Source organism: Branchiostoma belcheri, unplaced genomic scaffold (assembly GCF_001625305.1).
Source record: "Branchiostoma belcheri isolate BF01 breed outbred unplaced genomic scaffold, Haploidv18h27 scaffold72, whole genome shotgun sequence".
Lineage (NCBI taxonomy): Eukaryota > Metazoa > Chordata > Leptocardii > Amphioxiformes > Branchiostomatidae > Branchiostoma > Branchiostoma belcheri.
In genome coordinates this window covers 643,756-663,039 of record NW_017804376.1, presented here as the reverse complement: position 1 = coordinate 663,039, position 19,284 = coordinate 643,756, and the positions used below count along the sequence as shown (strand labels likewise).

Sequence of the window (19,284 nt, the reverse complement as noted above, 5' to 3'; positions counted from 1 at the left end):
AATTAAGTTTGCAATTGTGGCTTAATTCTTATTGTCATGTCCCATGCCCCACAACAAGGTTTGCAGATAGACAAAAAAGGTGCAAAGCATTCAAACTGCAAATACACGAAGTATATATGTTTTAAGGTAAAACTTTTGATCCAACACAAAGAATTCTCTCACCTAGAGCTTTCGACCAGTCACTCTGGTCCTCCTCAGTAGACTGACCCAGTAAAGCTTGTCACGTGGCGTCTTTTTAGTGTGACGTCAACACTGGGTCAAAGGTATCTGGTAGATATTTGGTATCTGGTTTTAACTTTAAACATGTAACTACCAAACTTTCATGATACGAAGTATGGTTTACTGCGACTGTGGTCTGATTTTCATCGACACAGATTTCAGGGATTGCGTCATGAGCCCCCACAGGACCCCCTGGCTGTGCAGGCAGGAGCCGCCGCAGTTGCCGAGGTACCGGCCGTTCAGGAGCGCTGATCCGCAGGCCCGGAACCACCAGCCTCCCTTCCCGCGGTGCTGGGAGCAGCTCCCCCGCAACACGTCGTTGTCCTTGTCGATGGTGGAGAAGCTCATCCCGTTGTTGATGGTCATGGAGTCCCCGGCGTTACCTTGGTAACCGGACACCTCCAGTCTGTAATTCTGCTCCGCATTGCCAACCCTGCAGAGACCAATCATGAAACTTGTACCAACCTACCTGAAGTTAGCCTTCGATTGGGCATTCGATTCGCAGCCTTCGATTGAGCCTTCGATTCGACTTAGTATGCACTATTTCATAGAAGCCTCGAGACTTCTACGAAATAGTGCATACCAAGTCGATAGAAGTCTCGAGGCGTCTATGAAATAGTGCATACCAAGTCCAATCGAAGGCTGCGAATCGAAGGCCCAATGGAAGGCTAACTTCAGGTTGGTAAACTTGTCGTCAGTAATGGCCCGGTTTTAAAATATGTACAGGACTAAGGAGCATGTCTGGAGATGGTTTGGCGACGCTTGCAAGTACCATGCTAGGTAGAACTAGTACAAAGCAATTTAGCCTCTTGTGCAGGCCTCCGGGCGGGTGGGAGATTTGATACTGCGTTTTGTAGAATTTTGAACGCGTTCTTTTGCCGGTCACCCTACAACCAGCCGCGTCCAGAGGTGTGTACCCGCCACTGACCTTCGAAATTCTCTTGGCGACTGGTTGTAGGATGGCCGGCAAAAGAACGCGTTAAAAATTCTACAAAACGCAGTATCTACCAAAAGGCCTGCAAAGGAGGCTAAAAGCAATTTTTCTTAAGTTTTTTTAAGCTTGGGAATCGCAGAAGCACACACAAACACAGACACAGATATGGTATAATGTATGGAACACTCGGAAGTCTAAGTCTAAGTATCCATACCTGAAGGTGTTGTACTCTGCAAAGCGTTTTTCTCCTCCCCAACTCTCGAGATCGATCCTTAATTTGTAGTTCTGCTGTGTCGTCAGGAAGTGAAGGACGTCGTTCCCGAGCCAGTACTCCCCGTCCTTGTTCCCGAACCCCTGTCTGTACTCCTCCCAGGTCCGGTTGAAGGGAACCGACCCGTCCTGTCGCCGCTGGAACACAGTCCAACCGCCCCCTGTACGATATGGCACAAGAAAAGAAGATACATCTACATACAGAATATTAGCCTGTGTTTGTGGAGAAGACGAATGAGGTTTGGCAACCAAATAGATTTGGACTCCAGGTAAACAGATTCTAGCCGTGTTATTGCAACGTATCGATTGAAAATAAGAAACCTATTCCAAAAATTTTCGAAAATCATGTTGTGTTGCTTGAGTAACTGTTATTTGGCATATCTTATTACCAGGATGTCTAACCTTCACCGACGTATAAAAGCCCCACATTTGTACACGTAAGAAATGGAAATAAAGCCACATCAACATTTTTTGTTTCAACATATAATCACTAGACGTGGTGACGGCACACTCAAGTTTTTTTAACCTATTTTAATGCCGCCACCAACACAGGGGATAAGACAATACTCATTTTTACCTGAGCGAAGTGAGGAAAGTCGTGTAAAGTGCCTTTCCCAAGCGCACAAGTTCGGTGGCATGTCAGGACTCGAACCCGGGACCTCTTGGTTCCGAGTCAAGAACTCTGCCGCTACGTCACACGACCCCACACAGGGGTTGACCCCACATCAACACAAAAATACGCGACCTGACCTGACCTGACGTGTCCATGTCACAGTAGACTTCCATCTGTATGGGGACCGGACTCACGCTGTAAACCCCGCTTACTGTGGTGCCGGACCGGAAAAGGGTTGAACAATCTGTGGAGGAATCGAGTAACAATCTTTCCGACTCTGTAAAATGTTCTTTGCTTTAAGTGACGTCCTTTGTTAAACTGTGTTAGTTTCCTTTGCATTATCTTTGTATTGAACAATTCATTTTCAATTACTATATTAGTTATGATATTCATTCATATGTAGTAGCTTTAATGATAGTTTTTCCGTTCATTCCCAGCTTGCACGATTCTTCCGTTTAGTTTGAGTTAGTTTGAATAGTTTTATCAGGTTGGTAAGTCACTGAGTAAAGAGACTATTTTTACACAACCAAGTCTTTTATTCAGCCGACGTTTCGGTGACCGTCTGTCACCTTCCTCAGGGCAATTCTGACTGAGCTGGTTCACATTGCACTGCAGCACAGGTGTCACTGCTATTGATGCATTCCCAAACGTACAATATTTACATATCTACACATATGCGGGGTTAAAGGGAAATATATCTACAATGCGGTCCCAAACGTACGGGAGTTGGATATACACATAATTGTGGTCAGTTATTAAACAAAAGCAGTTACCTTCTATCTCATACCCTTCCGGGTCCGCGTCGTCAGTCTGTCCCTCCTCCCCATCAGTACTAGTCCTGGTGTCCGCCCTTTCCGCAGACGCCTGCACCAGGGAGTAGATTCCCTCTGTGTTGCGGCGGATCTGTTTGAAGTTTTCCTTTTCCTGGAGCAGCACCTTAGTAAGGCTGGAGTAGACCTTGGGGGGGGGGGGGGACACAGCCGGAAGCGGTAACAGATGAATATATTACCAAAATCCGTCACAAAAAGTACATAGAATATATTACCAAAATCCGTCACAAAAAGTACATACACACGTTTCATATAATGTGACTGACAATGAAATTGTACATTCACGCTAATCATCGAAGCGCAAAAATAGGTGGATCCGGGATTTGGCTCACGTCCGTCAATGGCGCCACTAGAATGTAAGTCGTATAGCGCTTTCTATACTACTGACCTGGACTTGGTCTTTCTGGAATTGTTTCTCTATGGCCTCCAGTCTGTTCTCTGTTCTTGTGAGGCGAGTCGTCAAGTCGTCCACGGCAGTTTTCAGGTCCTGTAAACAGTATGATAGCCGTGCATTAATAGCGTTATCATATATCTAACGTTAACATTAATAATTTTACATGATGCGATGTCATAAAAATGATGTGATTATATTTTCGTGTACTTAAGTGATGATTATGGCTAGCAAGGAGACGTAGACCAATCAGGAGGCTCCGGTTATCTCAAACTCAAAAGTGGTCGGTTATTAGAATGGCCAACCACTTTTTGGACCGCGTGCAATTATACAGGGGAGAATACACTATAAACAGTAGTGTGAAGACTTGTAGTATTTATCTATTTAAAACGTATTGTAGTTTATTTTAAACAATTTATTAAAAAAAACACAATTAAAAAGATATAAATGAAATTTAAATGGACAAATACTAAACTGACGCCATTTCTAAAAGTGTCCAAGCCATGCATTTGTAAAGAATGATTGTCAAGTCTCTAAGACAAACCTGTAAGAAGAAAACGATGTGAGTTAATCTTTATAATATCTTAAAGACATGCCTGTAAGAAGATGACTGCACCCTTCCCTCCCGGGCACGCCTCCGGGTCTGTTCTCGGCACCACCACGGTGTGCGCGCATTGCTCCAGCCCGTCCCGCCAGATGTGAACAGTCCCACCTGAGGTCGCATTACCCCCATCCGCGGCAGAATCACCTTGCGCCACGCACAGGTTGATGCAGAATACAGCAAAAAGTAACGCAGTTGTCTTCATAGTGTTCACTCCTTGACAAGACCGCGGTAAATGTGAGATCTGTCCCACATAGACCCCACATCCGGGAAGCCGGTGTTCTGAAATATATGGTCCGGCTGAAATAATCGGTCCGGGGCGTGGCCTAAAATGTACGAAGGCCCACACGCACATATCTCAATCAAGGCGATCGCGCGATTGTAACGCAGTTCAGTACATGTAACGATAAACAGGGTTCTGTAAAGTAAGCATTAACGTAAGATTGTACAATATCGCACATAACTTAACTTATAAAAACCGTAGCGTAAGCATGAAAGAGACCATTCCTTTGCAACTAGAATGTTAACCCCCTCTGATTTCTAAGCTTACAAAACAGTAAGTCTCTGCAATGACCCTCGAGCTCTTTGGTCCGCTAAAATTAAAACAGTTCTAAAACAATTCTAGATGTGGCAGACTGTTCCCACTTTTCAAAACAAATCAGAACAAGAAATGATTAAATGATTAAGCCTGACATAATTGGTCCGCCCTTCTGTTGCCCTATCTTATAAAACTTCTTCAGAACGCCTGAAATAAACGGTCCGCCCTCCTGAAAATCGCAATGTTGCCTATAATATCTTATGAAACTGCTTGTTCTACTATATCATGGTCGAGGTAAACTTGTCTCGTACAATCAACGTCGTTGTTCTTGACACTGAGCCTTAATCTCTTAGATATTAAGGGCGGACCGATTATTTCAGCCGGACCAATTATTTCAGAACGCCTGAAATAAACGGTCCGCCCTCCTGAAAATCGCAATGTTGGCCTATAATATCTTTGAAACTGCTTGTTCTACTATATCATGGCCGAGGTAAACTTGTCTCGTACAACCAACGTCTTTGTTCTTGACATTGACCCCTAATCTCTTGGATACTAGGGGCGGACCGTTTATTTCAGGCGTTCTGAAATAATTGGTCCGGCTGAAATAAACGGTCCGCCCCTAATATCTAAGAGATTAAGGCTCATTGTCAAGAACAACGACGTTGATTGTACGAGACAAGTTTACCTCGACCATGATATAGTAGAAAAAACAGTTTCATAAGATATTATAGGGCAACATTGCGATTTTCAGGAGGCCGGACCGTTTATTCAGTCGTTCTGAAATAATTGGTCCGGCTGAAATAAACGGTCCGCCCCTAGTATCTAAGAGATTAGGCTCATTGTCAAGAACAACGACGTTGATTGTACGAGACAAGTTTACCTCGACCATGATATTGTAGAAAAAACAGTTTCATAAGATATTATAGGGCAACATTGCGATTTTCAGGAGGGCGGACCGTTTATTTCAGGCGTTCTGAAATAATTGGTCCGGCTGAAATAAACGGTCCGCCCCTAGTATTCAAGAGATTAGGGGTCAATGTCAAGAACAAAGACGTTGATTGCACGAGACATGTTTACCTCGACCATGATATAGTAGAACAAGCAGTTTCATAAGATATTATAGGGCAACATTGCGATTTTCAGGAGGGCGGACCGTTTATTTCAGGCGTTCTGAAATAATTGGTCCGGCTGAAATAAACGGTCCGCCCCTAGTATTCAAGAGATTAGGGGTCAATGTCAAGAACAAAGACGTTGATTGCACGAGACATGTTTACCTCGACCATGATATAGTAGAACAAGCAGTTTCAAAAGATATTATAGGCGTTCTGAAAAATTTACAGATCAAGGAAAGAACAAGTTTAATATAAGACAGATCAGAAACTGTAATACTAATCTTCCCTCTTGAAGTTAGTAAAAGTCAAGCTAATCGTGTGTTGTATAAAAATAACGTGTCGCAGCGTGTAGTGATAAGCTTTTGATCCTGTGGGCCTTCGTACTTTTTGAGCCACGCCCACTTCCTGTTCCCACGCTCCATATATGGTACCCGGACCGATTATTTCAGCCGGACCATATATTTCAGAACACCGGCCCCTCGTCTGTTTCCGTTGACAGGTCAGGCCACACAAGCTGCGTTTGAATGGCATTGTTCTATGGACGCGCAGATTCGTTCGGTGTGACATAGCTAGCTGCCGCCGCGCCGCGTGCCTGCGAAGCTGATCATGATGCGTTACGCCGAAGGGCGGTTATACCGGCTATACTGATACAGATTCGAATATTGTACAGTAAGGCCACAGCAAGTAAATTTTATAGATGACATCCCTCGCAGACTCCAAATCTAATGCGACAGGGCGGAAAAAAAACGACGGGCAAAAATTCTTTTATTTTGAAACTGTTAGGTCATAAGTTTCTGAATAGAACTTCAGAGTTGTGAAACTTGCCATAAATTTTATTTTCGATTTCGTCAACCCATGGTTGATCAACTCAATAAGTGTTCAGAACTTAGCAGTTTACAAGTATGCCATAGAGGTCTTCGTTCTTTGACCTACTAAACTGTGTATATCTCTCAAGCTCAGATAAAACTAAACACGTAACATGTAAGGTAATCATACAGACTGGAGGAACGACAATTCTGGAACCGGAAGGCTTAAAATACAGCAGGCAAACTTCCACTGACGATACAGATATGGACGATACATTTTTTGGCGGTACCACAGGGGCGGAGCCTTTCCATTGATTTCCACACATTCCCTTCTAGTGACATCACTGTTTACATAAATATATTGTACATTGACTTGAACAGTAAATTAACAGAGCAGCTAAATATCCTGTTGTATCTTTAGTTATCTTTGTATGTACATGTTCTTTTCATAGAACAATCATAAAAAGGGGTTGAGTTGCTTTCTGTCTTGTTATCAGAATAATCTATGTTGCAGATATAACAAGAAAAATAGCATTCTTCCCCTTTAACACCATATCACATGAAGAACATTCAAGAAATGGAGAAAAGGGATTTTTTAATACATTTACTTATCTAAACTAAATGCACTACTAATGAAAAGGTGTTCATGTCTCATCATGCATATTCTTACTCAAAAACAATTTAAGGAGGTACTAGTAAATTGCACACATGCAAATATGGCACAATTAACATTTTCAAATATGCCTTATGTAATTAAAACAGGATCTAATACCTAGTATTAAGGGGATAGCATACAATAATAGCCATGTCACTTGCAACCATGTGCATCTGCATGGCTCCATAAGAAGTGGTAGTAGTCTGAAGAAAAAATCTTTAAAAAAATGTTAACTTGGTTTTCTTTTAGCTGAGCTGAACTATGCATGACAGAAATAAGAATAGAATGATGTTGAGAAGTTTTTTTCCAGTATGCTCTATGACAGAAGAAAGTATATTATAAAAGGGTACAGAAACTGTGATCTTTAACTTGATACATCCTGGTTATAATCCAGACCTTTATCATACCTATCATAATACTGTTGTTATTAACAAAACCCTAAGCAACTAAGTACTAATGTATTAGATTATTTTCATACACATCAATTTACAATTCACTTCAATAGGTCACTGTTAGAGGTAATTTTGCATATAAGAAATCTGTCTTTCAAGTTATAGTGGAAATAGAAATGCCGACACCATGTGGCATTCCCCACTACACAATGTCCAATCAATTCTTTGTGAGATTTGAGTCGTTTTTTTTCTTGCTATGTTAAGACTGTGCGCACCTATGGAAAATAAGTATGATACAGCATGGTGACTGAATTTTTCATTTATTTTCGAAGGGATTCAACTTAGCATTAGGAGTGGAAAGGTTTTTGTTTTAATGCAGCCAAAACATTATTGTGCCACAAAAAAAATTACAGTAAATATTTAAAGTGATATCTTAACAATAGTTAATATACTTAAATAATAGTCTTTGGTCAAGAAGACTTGGAATGAGAGACACTAAAACCTGGCTGACCACAGCTACTAGTTTGGACACTGGTTACAACCTCACCAACAGTTGTGCAGAATTTCCCTACCAGCATGTCTGAAACAAGAGTCTATAGTAGCCACAGCAGAATTATCTCCAGCCAAAGATTTTTCCTGTCATCATAGGAAAGTTGTGCTCACCTACTGGGGAGTTTTGACCCATTACTAATCTCAGCATGAACGTTCATCTGTGTTGGTACAAGTCATTGTGAAATAAAGACTGAGCTTTAACTTCCAACACTTAGACTACAGAAATGGGACTTGCCCTAAATTTTCGGTTGACTTCATCAATGTTATTCAGGGAATAGACCGGTCTACTCTTGGAACTGACATCAGAGACACGTAACTGTAGTAGTGGGTCATACGTGTCAGATAACTTGTGTCGCCCCCCGCGTAGACGGGTCCATTATGTGAACAAGATAGATGGAGCCAACCAAAAATTTGGGGTAAGTCCCATTTCTGTAGTCTCAAATGTTGGAAGTTAAAGCTCAGTCTTTAATACTAATCTTGTTTATGTTAGACACCCCAATTTGTAACTGGTAACTTGATCAGGCATGACCCTTGCCAGTTGTTGGCAACAACATCCCCTCAAATATCAGAGATGCAGATGCCAGGGGGAAAACCGTGAGGTACAGTGGGTCGTGTTCAGTCGCTCTTGGAGGTTTTACTCCCTTTGCCTTCCGTCACGTTGATGGGCAGCCAGTCCCCGTCGTCCCACCCCTTCTCCCAGTCCGGACTGGACGGCTCCTCCGGTTCTACCTGGTCGTTCCACATGGCGTCCCAGCTATCCGCAGTTTTACCCTTTGCCTTCGGCGGCGAACGTTTTGACTTCGGAGAGGTTTTCGTGGCCTTGGTGTTGTTCGCGGCCTGCTTGTCGTCCAGCCACTGCCAGGCGTCCGCCGCGCTGTCAGCCTCGCCGTTGTTTGCGGTGGTGGTGGGGTTGGAGTCCCAGCCCCAGTCGGAGTTCCACTCAGGACTGCTAGGGGGCGTTTCTCTGTGCAAGTGGAGAAGTGGTGTGTCTGACTGGTCAGGGTCCATTTTCCTGGGGAGAGAACTCAGGCAGGTTAACTTTCTGTCTACTGAGGTTGACCTTTCACACCCAAACTTGCATTGTACACAGGGTTAAGCAGTATGTCTCTGGGACCCATGGGCAACCAGCTATTTACACATTTTAGGTCACATATAAGCATAATTGTCTAGAGGGATTATTATGTTTACCGAAGGAAAACATATTGTTTTTGCTCAGTTTCTTCTTCTTCTTCCTCTTCTTCTTCTCCAAACAGTGACCTCAATGACCTGAAGTCCTGAACCAATGTTGTGTCTGTTACCATGGTAACTAGTGTTGGGTTACATCATGTTGCATACATCATGTTGCAGACTCCTGTCACCGTAATATGAATGTGTTTGAGTAAGAATTAAAGGAGCAGACCATATGCGAAGGTAAACATTATGCATTTGCCTTGCAAATATTACCTTTCTAGTTTATTTTGGACCTGTAACTAATCCATTTTTCTGGTACAGAACCGGTACTGTATTAACTGGCTATGTGAGACCAACTAGCAGAAAGAAACTCACCTTTGTGCTTCCCTCTTCTGTCGTTCTTGTGGGTCTCCCAGCAGAGTTGTGCCTTCAGATGGTCCCCCGTCATCAGCCATGTGGGGCTGGTCTGTGAACATGGACTGTAGGTCCTTCCAGCCTTTCTGACTCACTGTAGACACCTGTAACACAAGGTACCTAGTCTTCATTGGGTCTCAGTTCACATACATGAAGAATGGCCCGTTCTGGCTAAGGCCTAGGAAAAAATATGTTGCGTTTCCTGTTTCGGTCCTGAAAAAATTAGGGTCGGTAGGAAGGGATTATTATTTTTTCCTTACTAGTATCTTTTTTTTTTTAAGACTTTAGTGATATCTATATAGGGGTCCAGCTTCTACAATACAGTTAACAAAGTAAAACTTAAATGAGGACAATTTTATTTTATTTTCAATGTCAATGTTAGAAAACCAACATTGTATGACATTTTATCACTCAGGTGTAAGATCATGGAGCTAGAAAAGGTTGATCAGCTCAAAAAATGTCCCTTGCAGGGGTCCACCCCCCAAAAAAGTCTAGGGTTGGCAGTTTTTCTAGGGTCAGTCGGGAAATGGGAAACACAACATTTTTTTTCCTAGGCCTAAGCAGCGCAGTGGTGTAGTGGTTAGCAGTCCTGCTTCTGCAACACATCTTCACCCTTTTTGAGGACAGACACACCTTGAGCATGTTAAAGAACCCACTACACAAGAGTAGGAGTATGCCCTGAATAAAGCAGTAAGTACTCTGACCAACTCACCATCTCTTAACCCATGAAGCAGTATAAGGTGTATGTGATACGACAAAGAAACACAAATTTTATCATTACATTATGCTGGATTAGCCTACTGTTAAATTGAGTGCACAACAAAAAGTTCTACAAGCTTACTCTACTGTGTCAGTGGTTTAAAAAGAACTCATACAAAACAAAACAAAAACTGTGTGTGGTGTACCTTAGTTGCTAACTGTGTGACTGAGGAGCCCATATCACCCAGCAATCTCCCTTCTCTTGCCTGAAATCATAAGACATGTTTGGTACAACACCTACCGTTATGTAGACCAGACATAAACACGTATGTGGAGAGGAGCATGCGTGTGTTCATGTGCACACACATACTCCTAAATCCAGTGAACGTAACACAAACAAATGGAAAGAAACAAAGAAATGGAAACACAACAAAAGTGATGATACAAAAGAAATCACAAACAAAATAAAGATGCCTCAGCCTTCTGTCTGGGGTACCTTTTCCTCAGCGGTTTTCCAAGACTCTTGTACAGTTGAGCCAAGTTTGACCGCCTGTGGAGCAGTAACAGTTCTGAACTGATGCACGGCATTTCTAACTTTAGTGCGACCCAGTGATCATTTACTTGTCTTTTAAAAATTCACTTGTATGTAATTGTGATTGTAAATTCTGCGTTGTGTAGTTTTAACACAAGTATACAATTCAGCGCCCTTGGTGGTACTGCCATGTACTTTTCATGATGAATCAATAAACAAATGTTAATTATTATTATGAATATGAATGCCTCAAAAATATTAAGTCAATTTTTTTAATAAAGACAAATCTTCTTGGAGAAATAGAGGAGTCCAGGCAAGCAGCCCAACAATAAGATGATGACAATTTACAAGAATAAAATTAAATAATGACAGGACAATGTTAGGAAGAAACAGAGTAAAGAAAAATACAAGGGACATTTGACTGTTCATCATTACCTTTTCACTGGCTGTGGCACTTAACTTCACCGCCTGGTGAGGTGACAAAATCAGAATCAAACAAAAGAAAAACTTAATGATGTACATGACCATGCAATTACAATAAAATGTGACAAAAACGACAAAAAAATTTACAGAAAAGTATGATTCAATAAACAGTGGTGTGTTGGCATTCAACTGATTATAACATAAGTATTGTCTGCCATGTCTGTGACATCAGAAGTTCTGATCTAAAAGGTTGAAGGAGACTGACTGTACTAGTACATGTACTTACGCTTTCTTTCGCTTGTTCTGCTAGTTTGCCAGCATTTAGGGAGATTGAGCTCCAGGTCTGTAAAAAAAGAGAGGAACACACACTATCAAACTGTGCCTTACCCTGTGCATACCACGTACATGTATGGTACTACTACAGGATTTGTTGACATTTAAACAGGCTTGAATCCAAAACACTGACATCCTGATGACTAAAATTAGATATTCATGAAGTCTACACACACGTAATGCTTGTTGCCAACATACTTTGCTGACTTTTAGACTTATATTTTAGTTTTGATGTCAGCTTTTAAAAGATACCATTTTTATCTTACCCTTTTGTTAGGGTATACCGACTTAATTTCATAGATGACATCCGCATGCGCATTGATTTTCACACACAAAAAATCACCTCATCTTCATTCTTCTGAAAAACATGTGTAAGCCGGCTTAATGCAGGCACCGTGGAGGACGCTGATCTGGGTACCGTCCTCTGTAGTCTATGGTAGCTAGCGACAATAGGGAGCCGGTGGTAACTACGGAGGACGGCACCCAGGCTACCGAAGCTCCATGAACCTTGAGAACTCAGTACAGTGCCGACTCATAAATGCCTCAAAAGGCCAGCATGTGCCAGCTTGTCATAAAAGTTGATATGTACTACTGCAATTTACAAGACCAGCTTTGGTTTAGCTGCATTTTTGTCATCCATAAAATTAAGTCAGTGTGGAATAATAAACTACACATTTTTTGGTTATAACTGAATAAGAACATACTGATGTGAGTGAAGAAAGAGCTCCTGCCCATGCATCGGAGTCACTGCTGGACTTCGTGACTGGGTGGGAACCAAAACCAACATAGCGGCCGCCTTGACTGGGGGGCAAATCCCTGAAAAAAGCCCAAGATAGGATGGATGGATGCATAAATGAATGAATACATGTGGTAATCAATTTTTCGAGTTAATCGACCTTTTCTAACTCCATGATCTGACACCTGAGTGATGAAACTTTGTACAATCAGTTTTCCAACATTTTTTCCAAGGCCTTAGAAGAGAAGCTTACATCTGACTAGAAATTTGCAGTCGCCCCCTCCCCCTCAGATTGTTTTCCAGGACCTGATGATATCCCAGTGCAGCATTATCTTTTTAACCAGCAAATGGTCTCAAAATTACTCACTCTGGTCTATTCATATTCTCCAGCTGTTTCCTACGGAAGAAATCTTCTTTTCTGGAAGAGATTTCATCCCTGTGTAAAAACAGAATGATGATTAGACTTGTACAATAATGATTAGGGTAAAATGAGGAAGAACATCAATGAGACCTGAGAAGAACTTCAATATGAGCAGGCGGTAAGCGGCAGAAATACATTTTCTCAGTATTCTACAACATTGCAGAGTGTCAAAATATTGTTCTGCGATTCGGAAATACTTTCTGCAAAGTACACATTTACAAGTTTGGACGTATACAAAATGGCATGTTGAAAAACATTTTACGTGCAATTTAAAAAAAAAGTAAAAACCATTAACCGATTTTTTCCAAGCCTGATTTTTTCAGTTAGCTTAATTTTTTTTCCTACAATATTGAAAATGTCTCTGCAATATGCAGACTGCAGATGGATATTTCTAACACTGGACCTTAAGATTTACTCACATGGAAACACTTGAGAACTGCCCACCAGACTGGTAGGACGATGAACTATTACTTGTATTAGAACCAGCAGAACCTGCAGAGTAACAAAGATTAAACAGAACACTCAAAACTTTAACTCTTCCATGCTGGGACTACAATCAGAATATCCATACTGATGTCTGTCATTACTAGTGCTGTATACCTAACCCCACATCTAGGTTCAGTTTTGGATTCAAGGCCAGAGGTTTACGTCTAGGTCCGGACTTGTAAGTCTGGACAACATTTGAATTAATCAAAACAACATTTGAATCCATCTTACAACCCAGGTAAAGAAATTTCCTACCAAAGTTTTGTGTGTTTGATGTCTGTGTCCTCCTGGTTGGCTGGTAGGGGACATAGTTTTTGGCTGAGGAGGTTTGTTCAGACCAGGTTTTCCCTTCTGCCTCTGTGGAAATCTGCAAACAGATAAAACATAATTTACAAACATTTCAATAGCCAGAAGCCCTTCGCCCGTAGACCTAAATTACCGCTGTGGTGGAGTTGAGCCAGCCAAACTCCCCCGTAGCGGTAATTTAGACCAACGGGCAAAGGGCTCTTGCGGCCCGGAAAAAGGAGTTTGGCTTCAAGGGTAGACCTAACCAAGTACAAGTAAGTACAAATGTACAAGAAACAATTTTTCCCATGCCGTACCTTATCTCTGTACAAGGCTGCAGCTTTACTGTTGTACTTTTCAGAAAGACTCCAGTTGGGGTCGTAGTCAGACTGAGACTTGAAGAACTCCCTGGCCGAGTTGTTCCCTCCAACCTTCATCTTCTCAAGTTCAGCGTCTTTCCACTTGTCCATCGTTACCGAGCGAACAAAACTGCCATGGAAACAACAACAAGGTGTTTGTTTAGGATACAGGAGTTTTCTTTTACACTTGTAACCAAGATTTCTGACCTAAGTGCTGATGTGCTAAGTGCTGGTGTCTATCAGACACCTTCCTCAGAGCTTCTGACTGGAGTACTGCATCTCACTGTTATTTGTAGCCGATGTGGGTGCGACTTTTGCGGCAAGAACACAATCCCAAATAAGGTTTATCACTGGGGTCGACTTCCTTATCCAGACATATATTGGTGAGTAGCAGAACTCCAGTCATATCAGAAGCTCTGAGGAAGGTGTCTGATAGACAACAAAACGTCAGCAAGGTTAACTATCTTGGTTGTATAAAAGAAAACCCATAAATTCTATACTTCACTAATTATTATAACCTGATGAAACTATTTTTGGAATGTATTTGTTTATTTATTTATCCATGAATGCTTTTCATTGAGGAGGCTAGGATCTAACAAAGACAGATTAATCATATGGTTTATATTTATGAAGAGTTATCATAAAGACTTCATATACAACATGTTCACACATGTAGAAAATGGCAAATTCATTATGTAAAAAAGTAGGTGGTTTGACTAAATACTGAAAAAGAAAATACTACTAAGAAATTGCATCATGTATGTATCCTCTTGGAGAGTACACGTAGTGTGTTTTGATGTGTACTAGTATTTCATTATCAACATGTTGTTACTTTATTTAGTTTGTCTCTCACTCTTAGTTTGACCCAAATCAGGTACACTTACACTGAAGTTAAAGTGGAAAGATTGAATAGAAAATAGATACGGAATCTATAAGTATAAAATAACATACCTTAAGTGCACTCCCAATCCTCTGTGCTTGCCGGAACACTCTAGACAGATCCAGATGCCATAGGACACACTCACCCACTGCGGGTTGTGGGTTCCACATTCAAAACAGTTCTGGAATAGAAAGTAACAAGGAAAACTGTAGCACATGTATCAGATACTTTTCTTTGAAACTTTTGAAAATTTTATTTCAAATACCACATAGCAGACTAAAGTCTGAATTGCGTCAGTATATACAAACCTTTGTGCTCGTTTTGTAATAAACAAAATATGGGTATTTACAGTTTAAAATTCTCCTCAACAGTAAATTCTTAATTTTTATATACAACACATTGACATATCTTAATGATTAAAAATTAATTACCTACTAAAACTCGTAGCTTAAGGTAGATTGATAAAAAGATTAGTGCAGGGTAAACATCAGATATGAAGATTCAAAATGCAGAAATGTCAAATATTACAACTTGCCAGGAATTTCCCCATCCCTAGATAATAGATTCCATTCCAATGTCACAACAAAGTCATGCTTACGTCAAGCAAGGCTGGTGTGCCTTAAGTTTTAGATTAGGTACACCAGCGCATCTATTCCTCATAATGAAATTCGAGCCCTACTATGGAATTATTTGACCTAATTTTGTTCTTTTAATATTAGACACGTCAATCAAAATGGTAGGATGGTCATCATGTCTGTCCTTCAGTTATCAGTAGCAACAACATGCCAACTATAGCTATATTACAACTAGAGGCACTGGGGAACACCCAAGGTGACCCTACTGATCATTATATGTGGGAATATGTTCGACAGAAAGTCAAAAGGATGAGGGTAGGACGTAGGAGAGATTTTTTATTAGAAACAAAGAAAGTCATCATCAGATGATCATTTTATGTAGGAATACACATACTACACAGATCTGAGTTATTTTTTTAATGCTCTAAGATTAACCATTGTCACTTACATTATTTCCTGATTTTGGACGTAAGTCCTTCAGAACTCTGCGTGTCCGAGGGCTGGCCATCCTGTGTAGAGCTGAGCTATCTGTGGAGAACTGGAAATACAACCATGTACGTCTAACAGTCAGTGCCATGAGAATGTGAAAAATATCTTTATAGATGCCATGTTCTGCAATTCTGGGAGGTATTACGTCACCCAACATCTGCTTGAAAATAAAATCTCATGATGTCCCATTTTCACTGCACGTAAGGAGGTTTAAAATCAAGCACTTTACAAAACTATCAATCTAGTAAACTATCAATCTAGCTTGAGTCCTATGCGTTGCATGGGTACAAATATACAGGTAACGTAGCGGTGGGATTAGCGATAAACTTTGCTGTTTGACAGCGTTTAAAGTTCCACGTAGCACCAAGCCGGTATGGGGGAGGGGGGCACAAGCACAGGTTTCACCGATTCAGCAGGCAAAAACCTTTACTTACCTGGACCAGCTGAGATGGGAACGGTAGTTCGTCACGATCTTATACTGAACAGGAGGAATACAAGATCTAATTCACGACAAGGACAGAAATACTTGAAATCAGGGTAAGTCCACACGTCAAGATTAGTCGCTAGATTTTGACACACCGGCCCGGAAGTGGGGCTACCCTGCTCTGACTGAGCCTCCTGCTCTTGATGTGGAAACTCCGCGGAGTCGGATTTTTCAGGCAGAACAGCGACATCTAGCGAAATATTTAAAAACTCTCATCTCCGCGGAGTTTTTCCCTCCACGTCTACCGAGATGAAAATAAAGCTTTGACTTTGCAAATCTGTTTTTTTGTTGTTGTTTTTTTTCGGAGAGGATGGTTGCTTCTTTTCTATAACTTCCACTGAACAGCTTTTCTTTCAAGACTATCAAGACTATGCATACCAAATGTTGTAACACACACCAAATATGGTCATATACAGTTTCCAGCACATTTTGCTCAAGCCCCAAAGTCCCAAATTATACAATTTAAAGGAGTCTGTGCCAAAAGTGTGAATTTCTGTTGGTATATACCTTCTGTTGGTATATACCTTCTGTTGGTATATACCTTCTGTTGGTATATACCTTCTGTTGGTATATACCTTCTGTTGGTATATACCTTCTGTTGGTATATACCTTCTGTTGGTATATACCTTCTGTTGGTATATACAAACATACCAATTTTCATTCAAAATGAAGAATTTGAATCAACTTGACAGAAGATGGCGAAGAAGAAGAAGAAGGTGAAGAAACTTGACGAAAAACAATATATTTCATCCATACTATAGTGGGGAGTGAAATCAGACTGTTAAAAAAATAAATTACTTCATGAGCTACATTGTACGCTACGAAATACTTTTTGTTTGTTTATTTATTTATTTATTCGCATATAATCAAAGAGAACAACAATAAAATGAACATATTACAGTAAAATAGGGTATGCAGGGGAAAGATAAAAAGCCATAATGGCTTATCCGTGATCTTCCCCCGACTAAATTAATTGACAACTGTAATAATGGTAACAAATCAAATGATAATAATAAATACTAATTTCTAACTTTTGTAATTAGAACATAGATGATTTAAGATAAAGTTGGAGGTCATATTTAAAACCTCCATGCAACCGAAATAAAGTCGCAGCTCAAATTAGACATAGACCATATTGTCACATAATGTGGATATGGGGAAATTACCATCATTAGGTCAATCCCTTCGGATCCTATCGGCGCCAGTGTTTGATAGGACGGACATCAGCAAGGGAAATTAGCCGAGAGATGGAAAAATACTTAGCACGGGTCGACATGCGTCTGTTCTTGTGTTCCTGTTGTGTTCGGAAAGTAATGCATTAGTCAGGGGAAATCGGAGACTTGTTGACGTCTTGGTAACCATTATTCACCAGTTTCCCATTCCCATGAGGCATTGCTCCTGGGTGGGTGCGGGGGGGTATCTGTTGTATAGCACAGAAAGGACTTTAGGTGAATTTCTTCTTTACTTGAGTTTTCCCAACTACAAATCATGTAAATGGTTTATTCGCAAATTCGCACAAAACTAAGACAACATTGCAGCCTGATAGTACGCAGTTTCAGGGAATGCACAATTGTACAAAATATCATCAATATTTACAAAGATAACCAAACTGAATAACAATAATATATACGAACAGTCATAACCTTCCCCCGAACACCAACCAAAGGTTTGCTGCCGTTCGGGAGCAGTCTGACTAAGCCACGCCTACCTTTCTGTATGAGTTCAATTTGTGAGTCAAATTTGAGTCAAATTGATCACCGAACACCACTGACCTACTCCAGCCAACCAACCATGGCCGAACCTCTCGTCCACACCAAATATTCTAAACATTTTGAAACATTCGGGTGGCTCAGCCGAACAGTAGCCGACCTTGCCGAACACCAGCCAACCACCGTGAGCCGACCTTGCTTCCAACCTACTCCCAACCATAGTTGTGGGAAAGCTCGGCATTGGTTGGGAGGTCATCTTCAGCTATGTGTGACAGGGGCTTTAACCTCCTTCTTACATTCTCTTAACGGATTGGTCGAGATTGTGTTTTTGTAAACCGTGCAGCTAATGTCCGTTAGAACAGCACAGATGGCTTTCTTCAAACCCCCTGAGACTGATAATACATTGTCTGTCGTGTAGAAGAAGGTATGACCTGTGGTGTACTATGTGGGCCTTACATTAACTTTTTACCCTCATTTACTTAAAAGCTGTACGGGTGTGGTGCTTTCCCTGATCTCAGTTTGATAACGTCCGTTCTGGGAATGTTCCTGTGTTCAGCAGTCCCTCAAAGGCGATAAAAACGCAATCGGCCCCAAGGCGCCTCAGACAAATGACACCTGTCACTTAAAGTGGGGTCGTGTGGCGTAGCGGTAGGAACCAAGAGGTCCCGGGTTCGAACCCCACCTTGTCACCGATCTTTTGCCCTTGGGAAAGTCACTTAACACGACTTTCCTCACTTCACTCAGGTAAAAATGAGTGACCGTGAGCATTAAAACTTGTAGATGTGGCGTGGCCTGTTGCTGACTAGTGCCATGTTTCAAAGACAATTTCACGCTTTCAAAGACAATTTCTGCGCGGCAAAATAAAAATATTGTGGATGATATTGGCATTTTCTCCCAAACTTCAGTCAACCTAGGTTGGTTGGTGGTCTGAGGAAGGTTCTGAATGTGTGACAGGGACTTTACCGACATATATAGGACGGATGGAACGTTGAGATGTAGCTTGTAGGTTAGGTAAGTTCACACAACGTTCAGTCAGCACGTAAACATCTCTGTAGGCGAGTTTTACATTGTCAGTCACTGATCCAGCACTGCGCGATGCCGACTTTATTCACAAACAGGATCATAAGATGTTTAGTGCCGTAAATTTATCTCCAGCGGAGGCCAATGAAGCAGCGCGGAACTGGCTGGAGTGGATTGGCGACAAGCTATGATGGTGATGATCATCTTTCGTGTCTCTAACATTGTATTATTATACGGTATACGTTGATGAAGGTTAGACATCCAGGTACCAATAGGAAATTAAAAAAGCGTTACACATATGAAACGTCCGGAAATTATCTCCGTAATTTATCCAGTAGTAGAGTTTGAATATCCTA

The 19,284-nt window shown here is 41.2% G+C and overlaps 2 protein-coding genes across 4 annotated transcripts; both read right to left on the bottom strand.

The window, feature by feature from the left end:
* Window positions 1-339: 339 nt before the first annotated feature.
* Window positions 340-4,130, bottom strand: LOC109485040 (fibrinogen-like protein 1). Its single transcript, XM_019788434.1, has 6 exons — window positions 3,854-4,130; window positions 3,255-3,353; window positions 2,810-2,993; window positions 2,179-2,280; window positions 1,368-1,584; window positions 340-652 (listed from the first exon to the last, which is right to left on the bottom strand). The coding sequence occupies exons 1-6, from the start codon at window positions 4,061-4,063 to the stop codon at window positions 340-342; spliced, it is 1,125 nt and encodes a 374-aa protein (XP_019643993.1). The 5' UTR covers window positions 4,064-4,130.
* Window positions 4,131-8,321: 4,191 nt separating this feature from the next.
* On the bottom strand, window positions 8,322-16,316 carry LOC109485015 (ADP-ribosylation factor GTPase-activating protein 1-like). Of its 3 annotated transcripts, XM_019788399.1 has the most exons (14): window positions 16,150-16,316; window positions 15,675-15,764; window positions 14,723-14,832; window positions 13,730-13,901; window positions 13,383-13,494; window positions 13,061-13,133; window positions 12,588-12,656; window positions 12,189-12,300; window positions 11,438-11,494; window positions 11,164-11,196; window positions 10,693-10,746; window positions 10,403-10,462; window positions 9,459-9,601; window positions 8,324-8,925 (listed from the first exon to the last, which is right to left on the bottom strand). In XM_019788399.1, exons 2-14 carry the CDS (start codon window positions 15,732-15,734, stop codon window positions 8,529-8,531), a joined length of 1,452 nt encoding a protein of 483 aa, XP_019643958.1. In that variant the 5' UTR covers window positions 15,735-15,764; window positions 16,150-16,316; the 3' UTR covers window positions 8,324-8,528. The 3 variants fall into 3 exon arrangements, with proteins under 3 accessions (XP_019643960.1, XP_019643959.1, XP_019643958.1); XM_019788400.1 differs by lacking the exon at window positions 10,693-10,746 and having other exon boundaries at window positions 8,323-8,925; XM_019788401.1 differs by lacking the exons at window positions 10,403-10,462; window positions 10,693-10,746; window positions 11,164-11,196 and having other exon boundaries at window positions 8,322-8,925.
* Window positions 16,317-19,284: the final 2,968 nt, after the last annotated feature.

Excerpts from the sequence above, each read along its gene's own strand:
- LOC109485040 (XM_019788434.1), bottom strand. The coding sequence starts at position 4,063 with ATGAAGACAACTGCGTTACTTTTTGCTGTATTCTGCATCAACCTGTGC. Across the intron at positions 3,354-3,853 it reads GTGCAGTCATCTTCTTACAG|GACCTGAAAACTGCCGTGGA; the intron begins GCATGTCTTTAA and ends TACTGTTTACAG. Across the intron at positions 2,994-3,254 it reads TCCAGAAAGACCAAGTCCAG|GTCTACTCCAGCCTTACTAA; the intron begins GTCAGTAGTATA and ends CCCCCCCCCAAG.
- LOC109485015 (XM_019788399.1), bottom strand. The coding sequence starts at position 15,734 with ATGGCCAGCCCTCGGACACGCAGAGTTCTGAAGGACTTACGTCCAAAA. Across the intron at positions 10,747-11,163 it reads GTGCCACAGCCAGTGAAAAG|GCGGTCAAACTTGGCTCAAC; the intron begins GTAATGATGAAC and ends ACTGCTCCACAG. Across the intron at positions 8,926-9,458 it reads CAGAAGAGGGAAGCACAAAG|GAAAATGGACCCTGACCAGT; the intron begins GTGAGTTTCTTT and ends TTCTCTCCCCAG.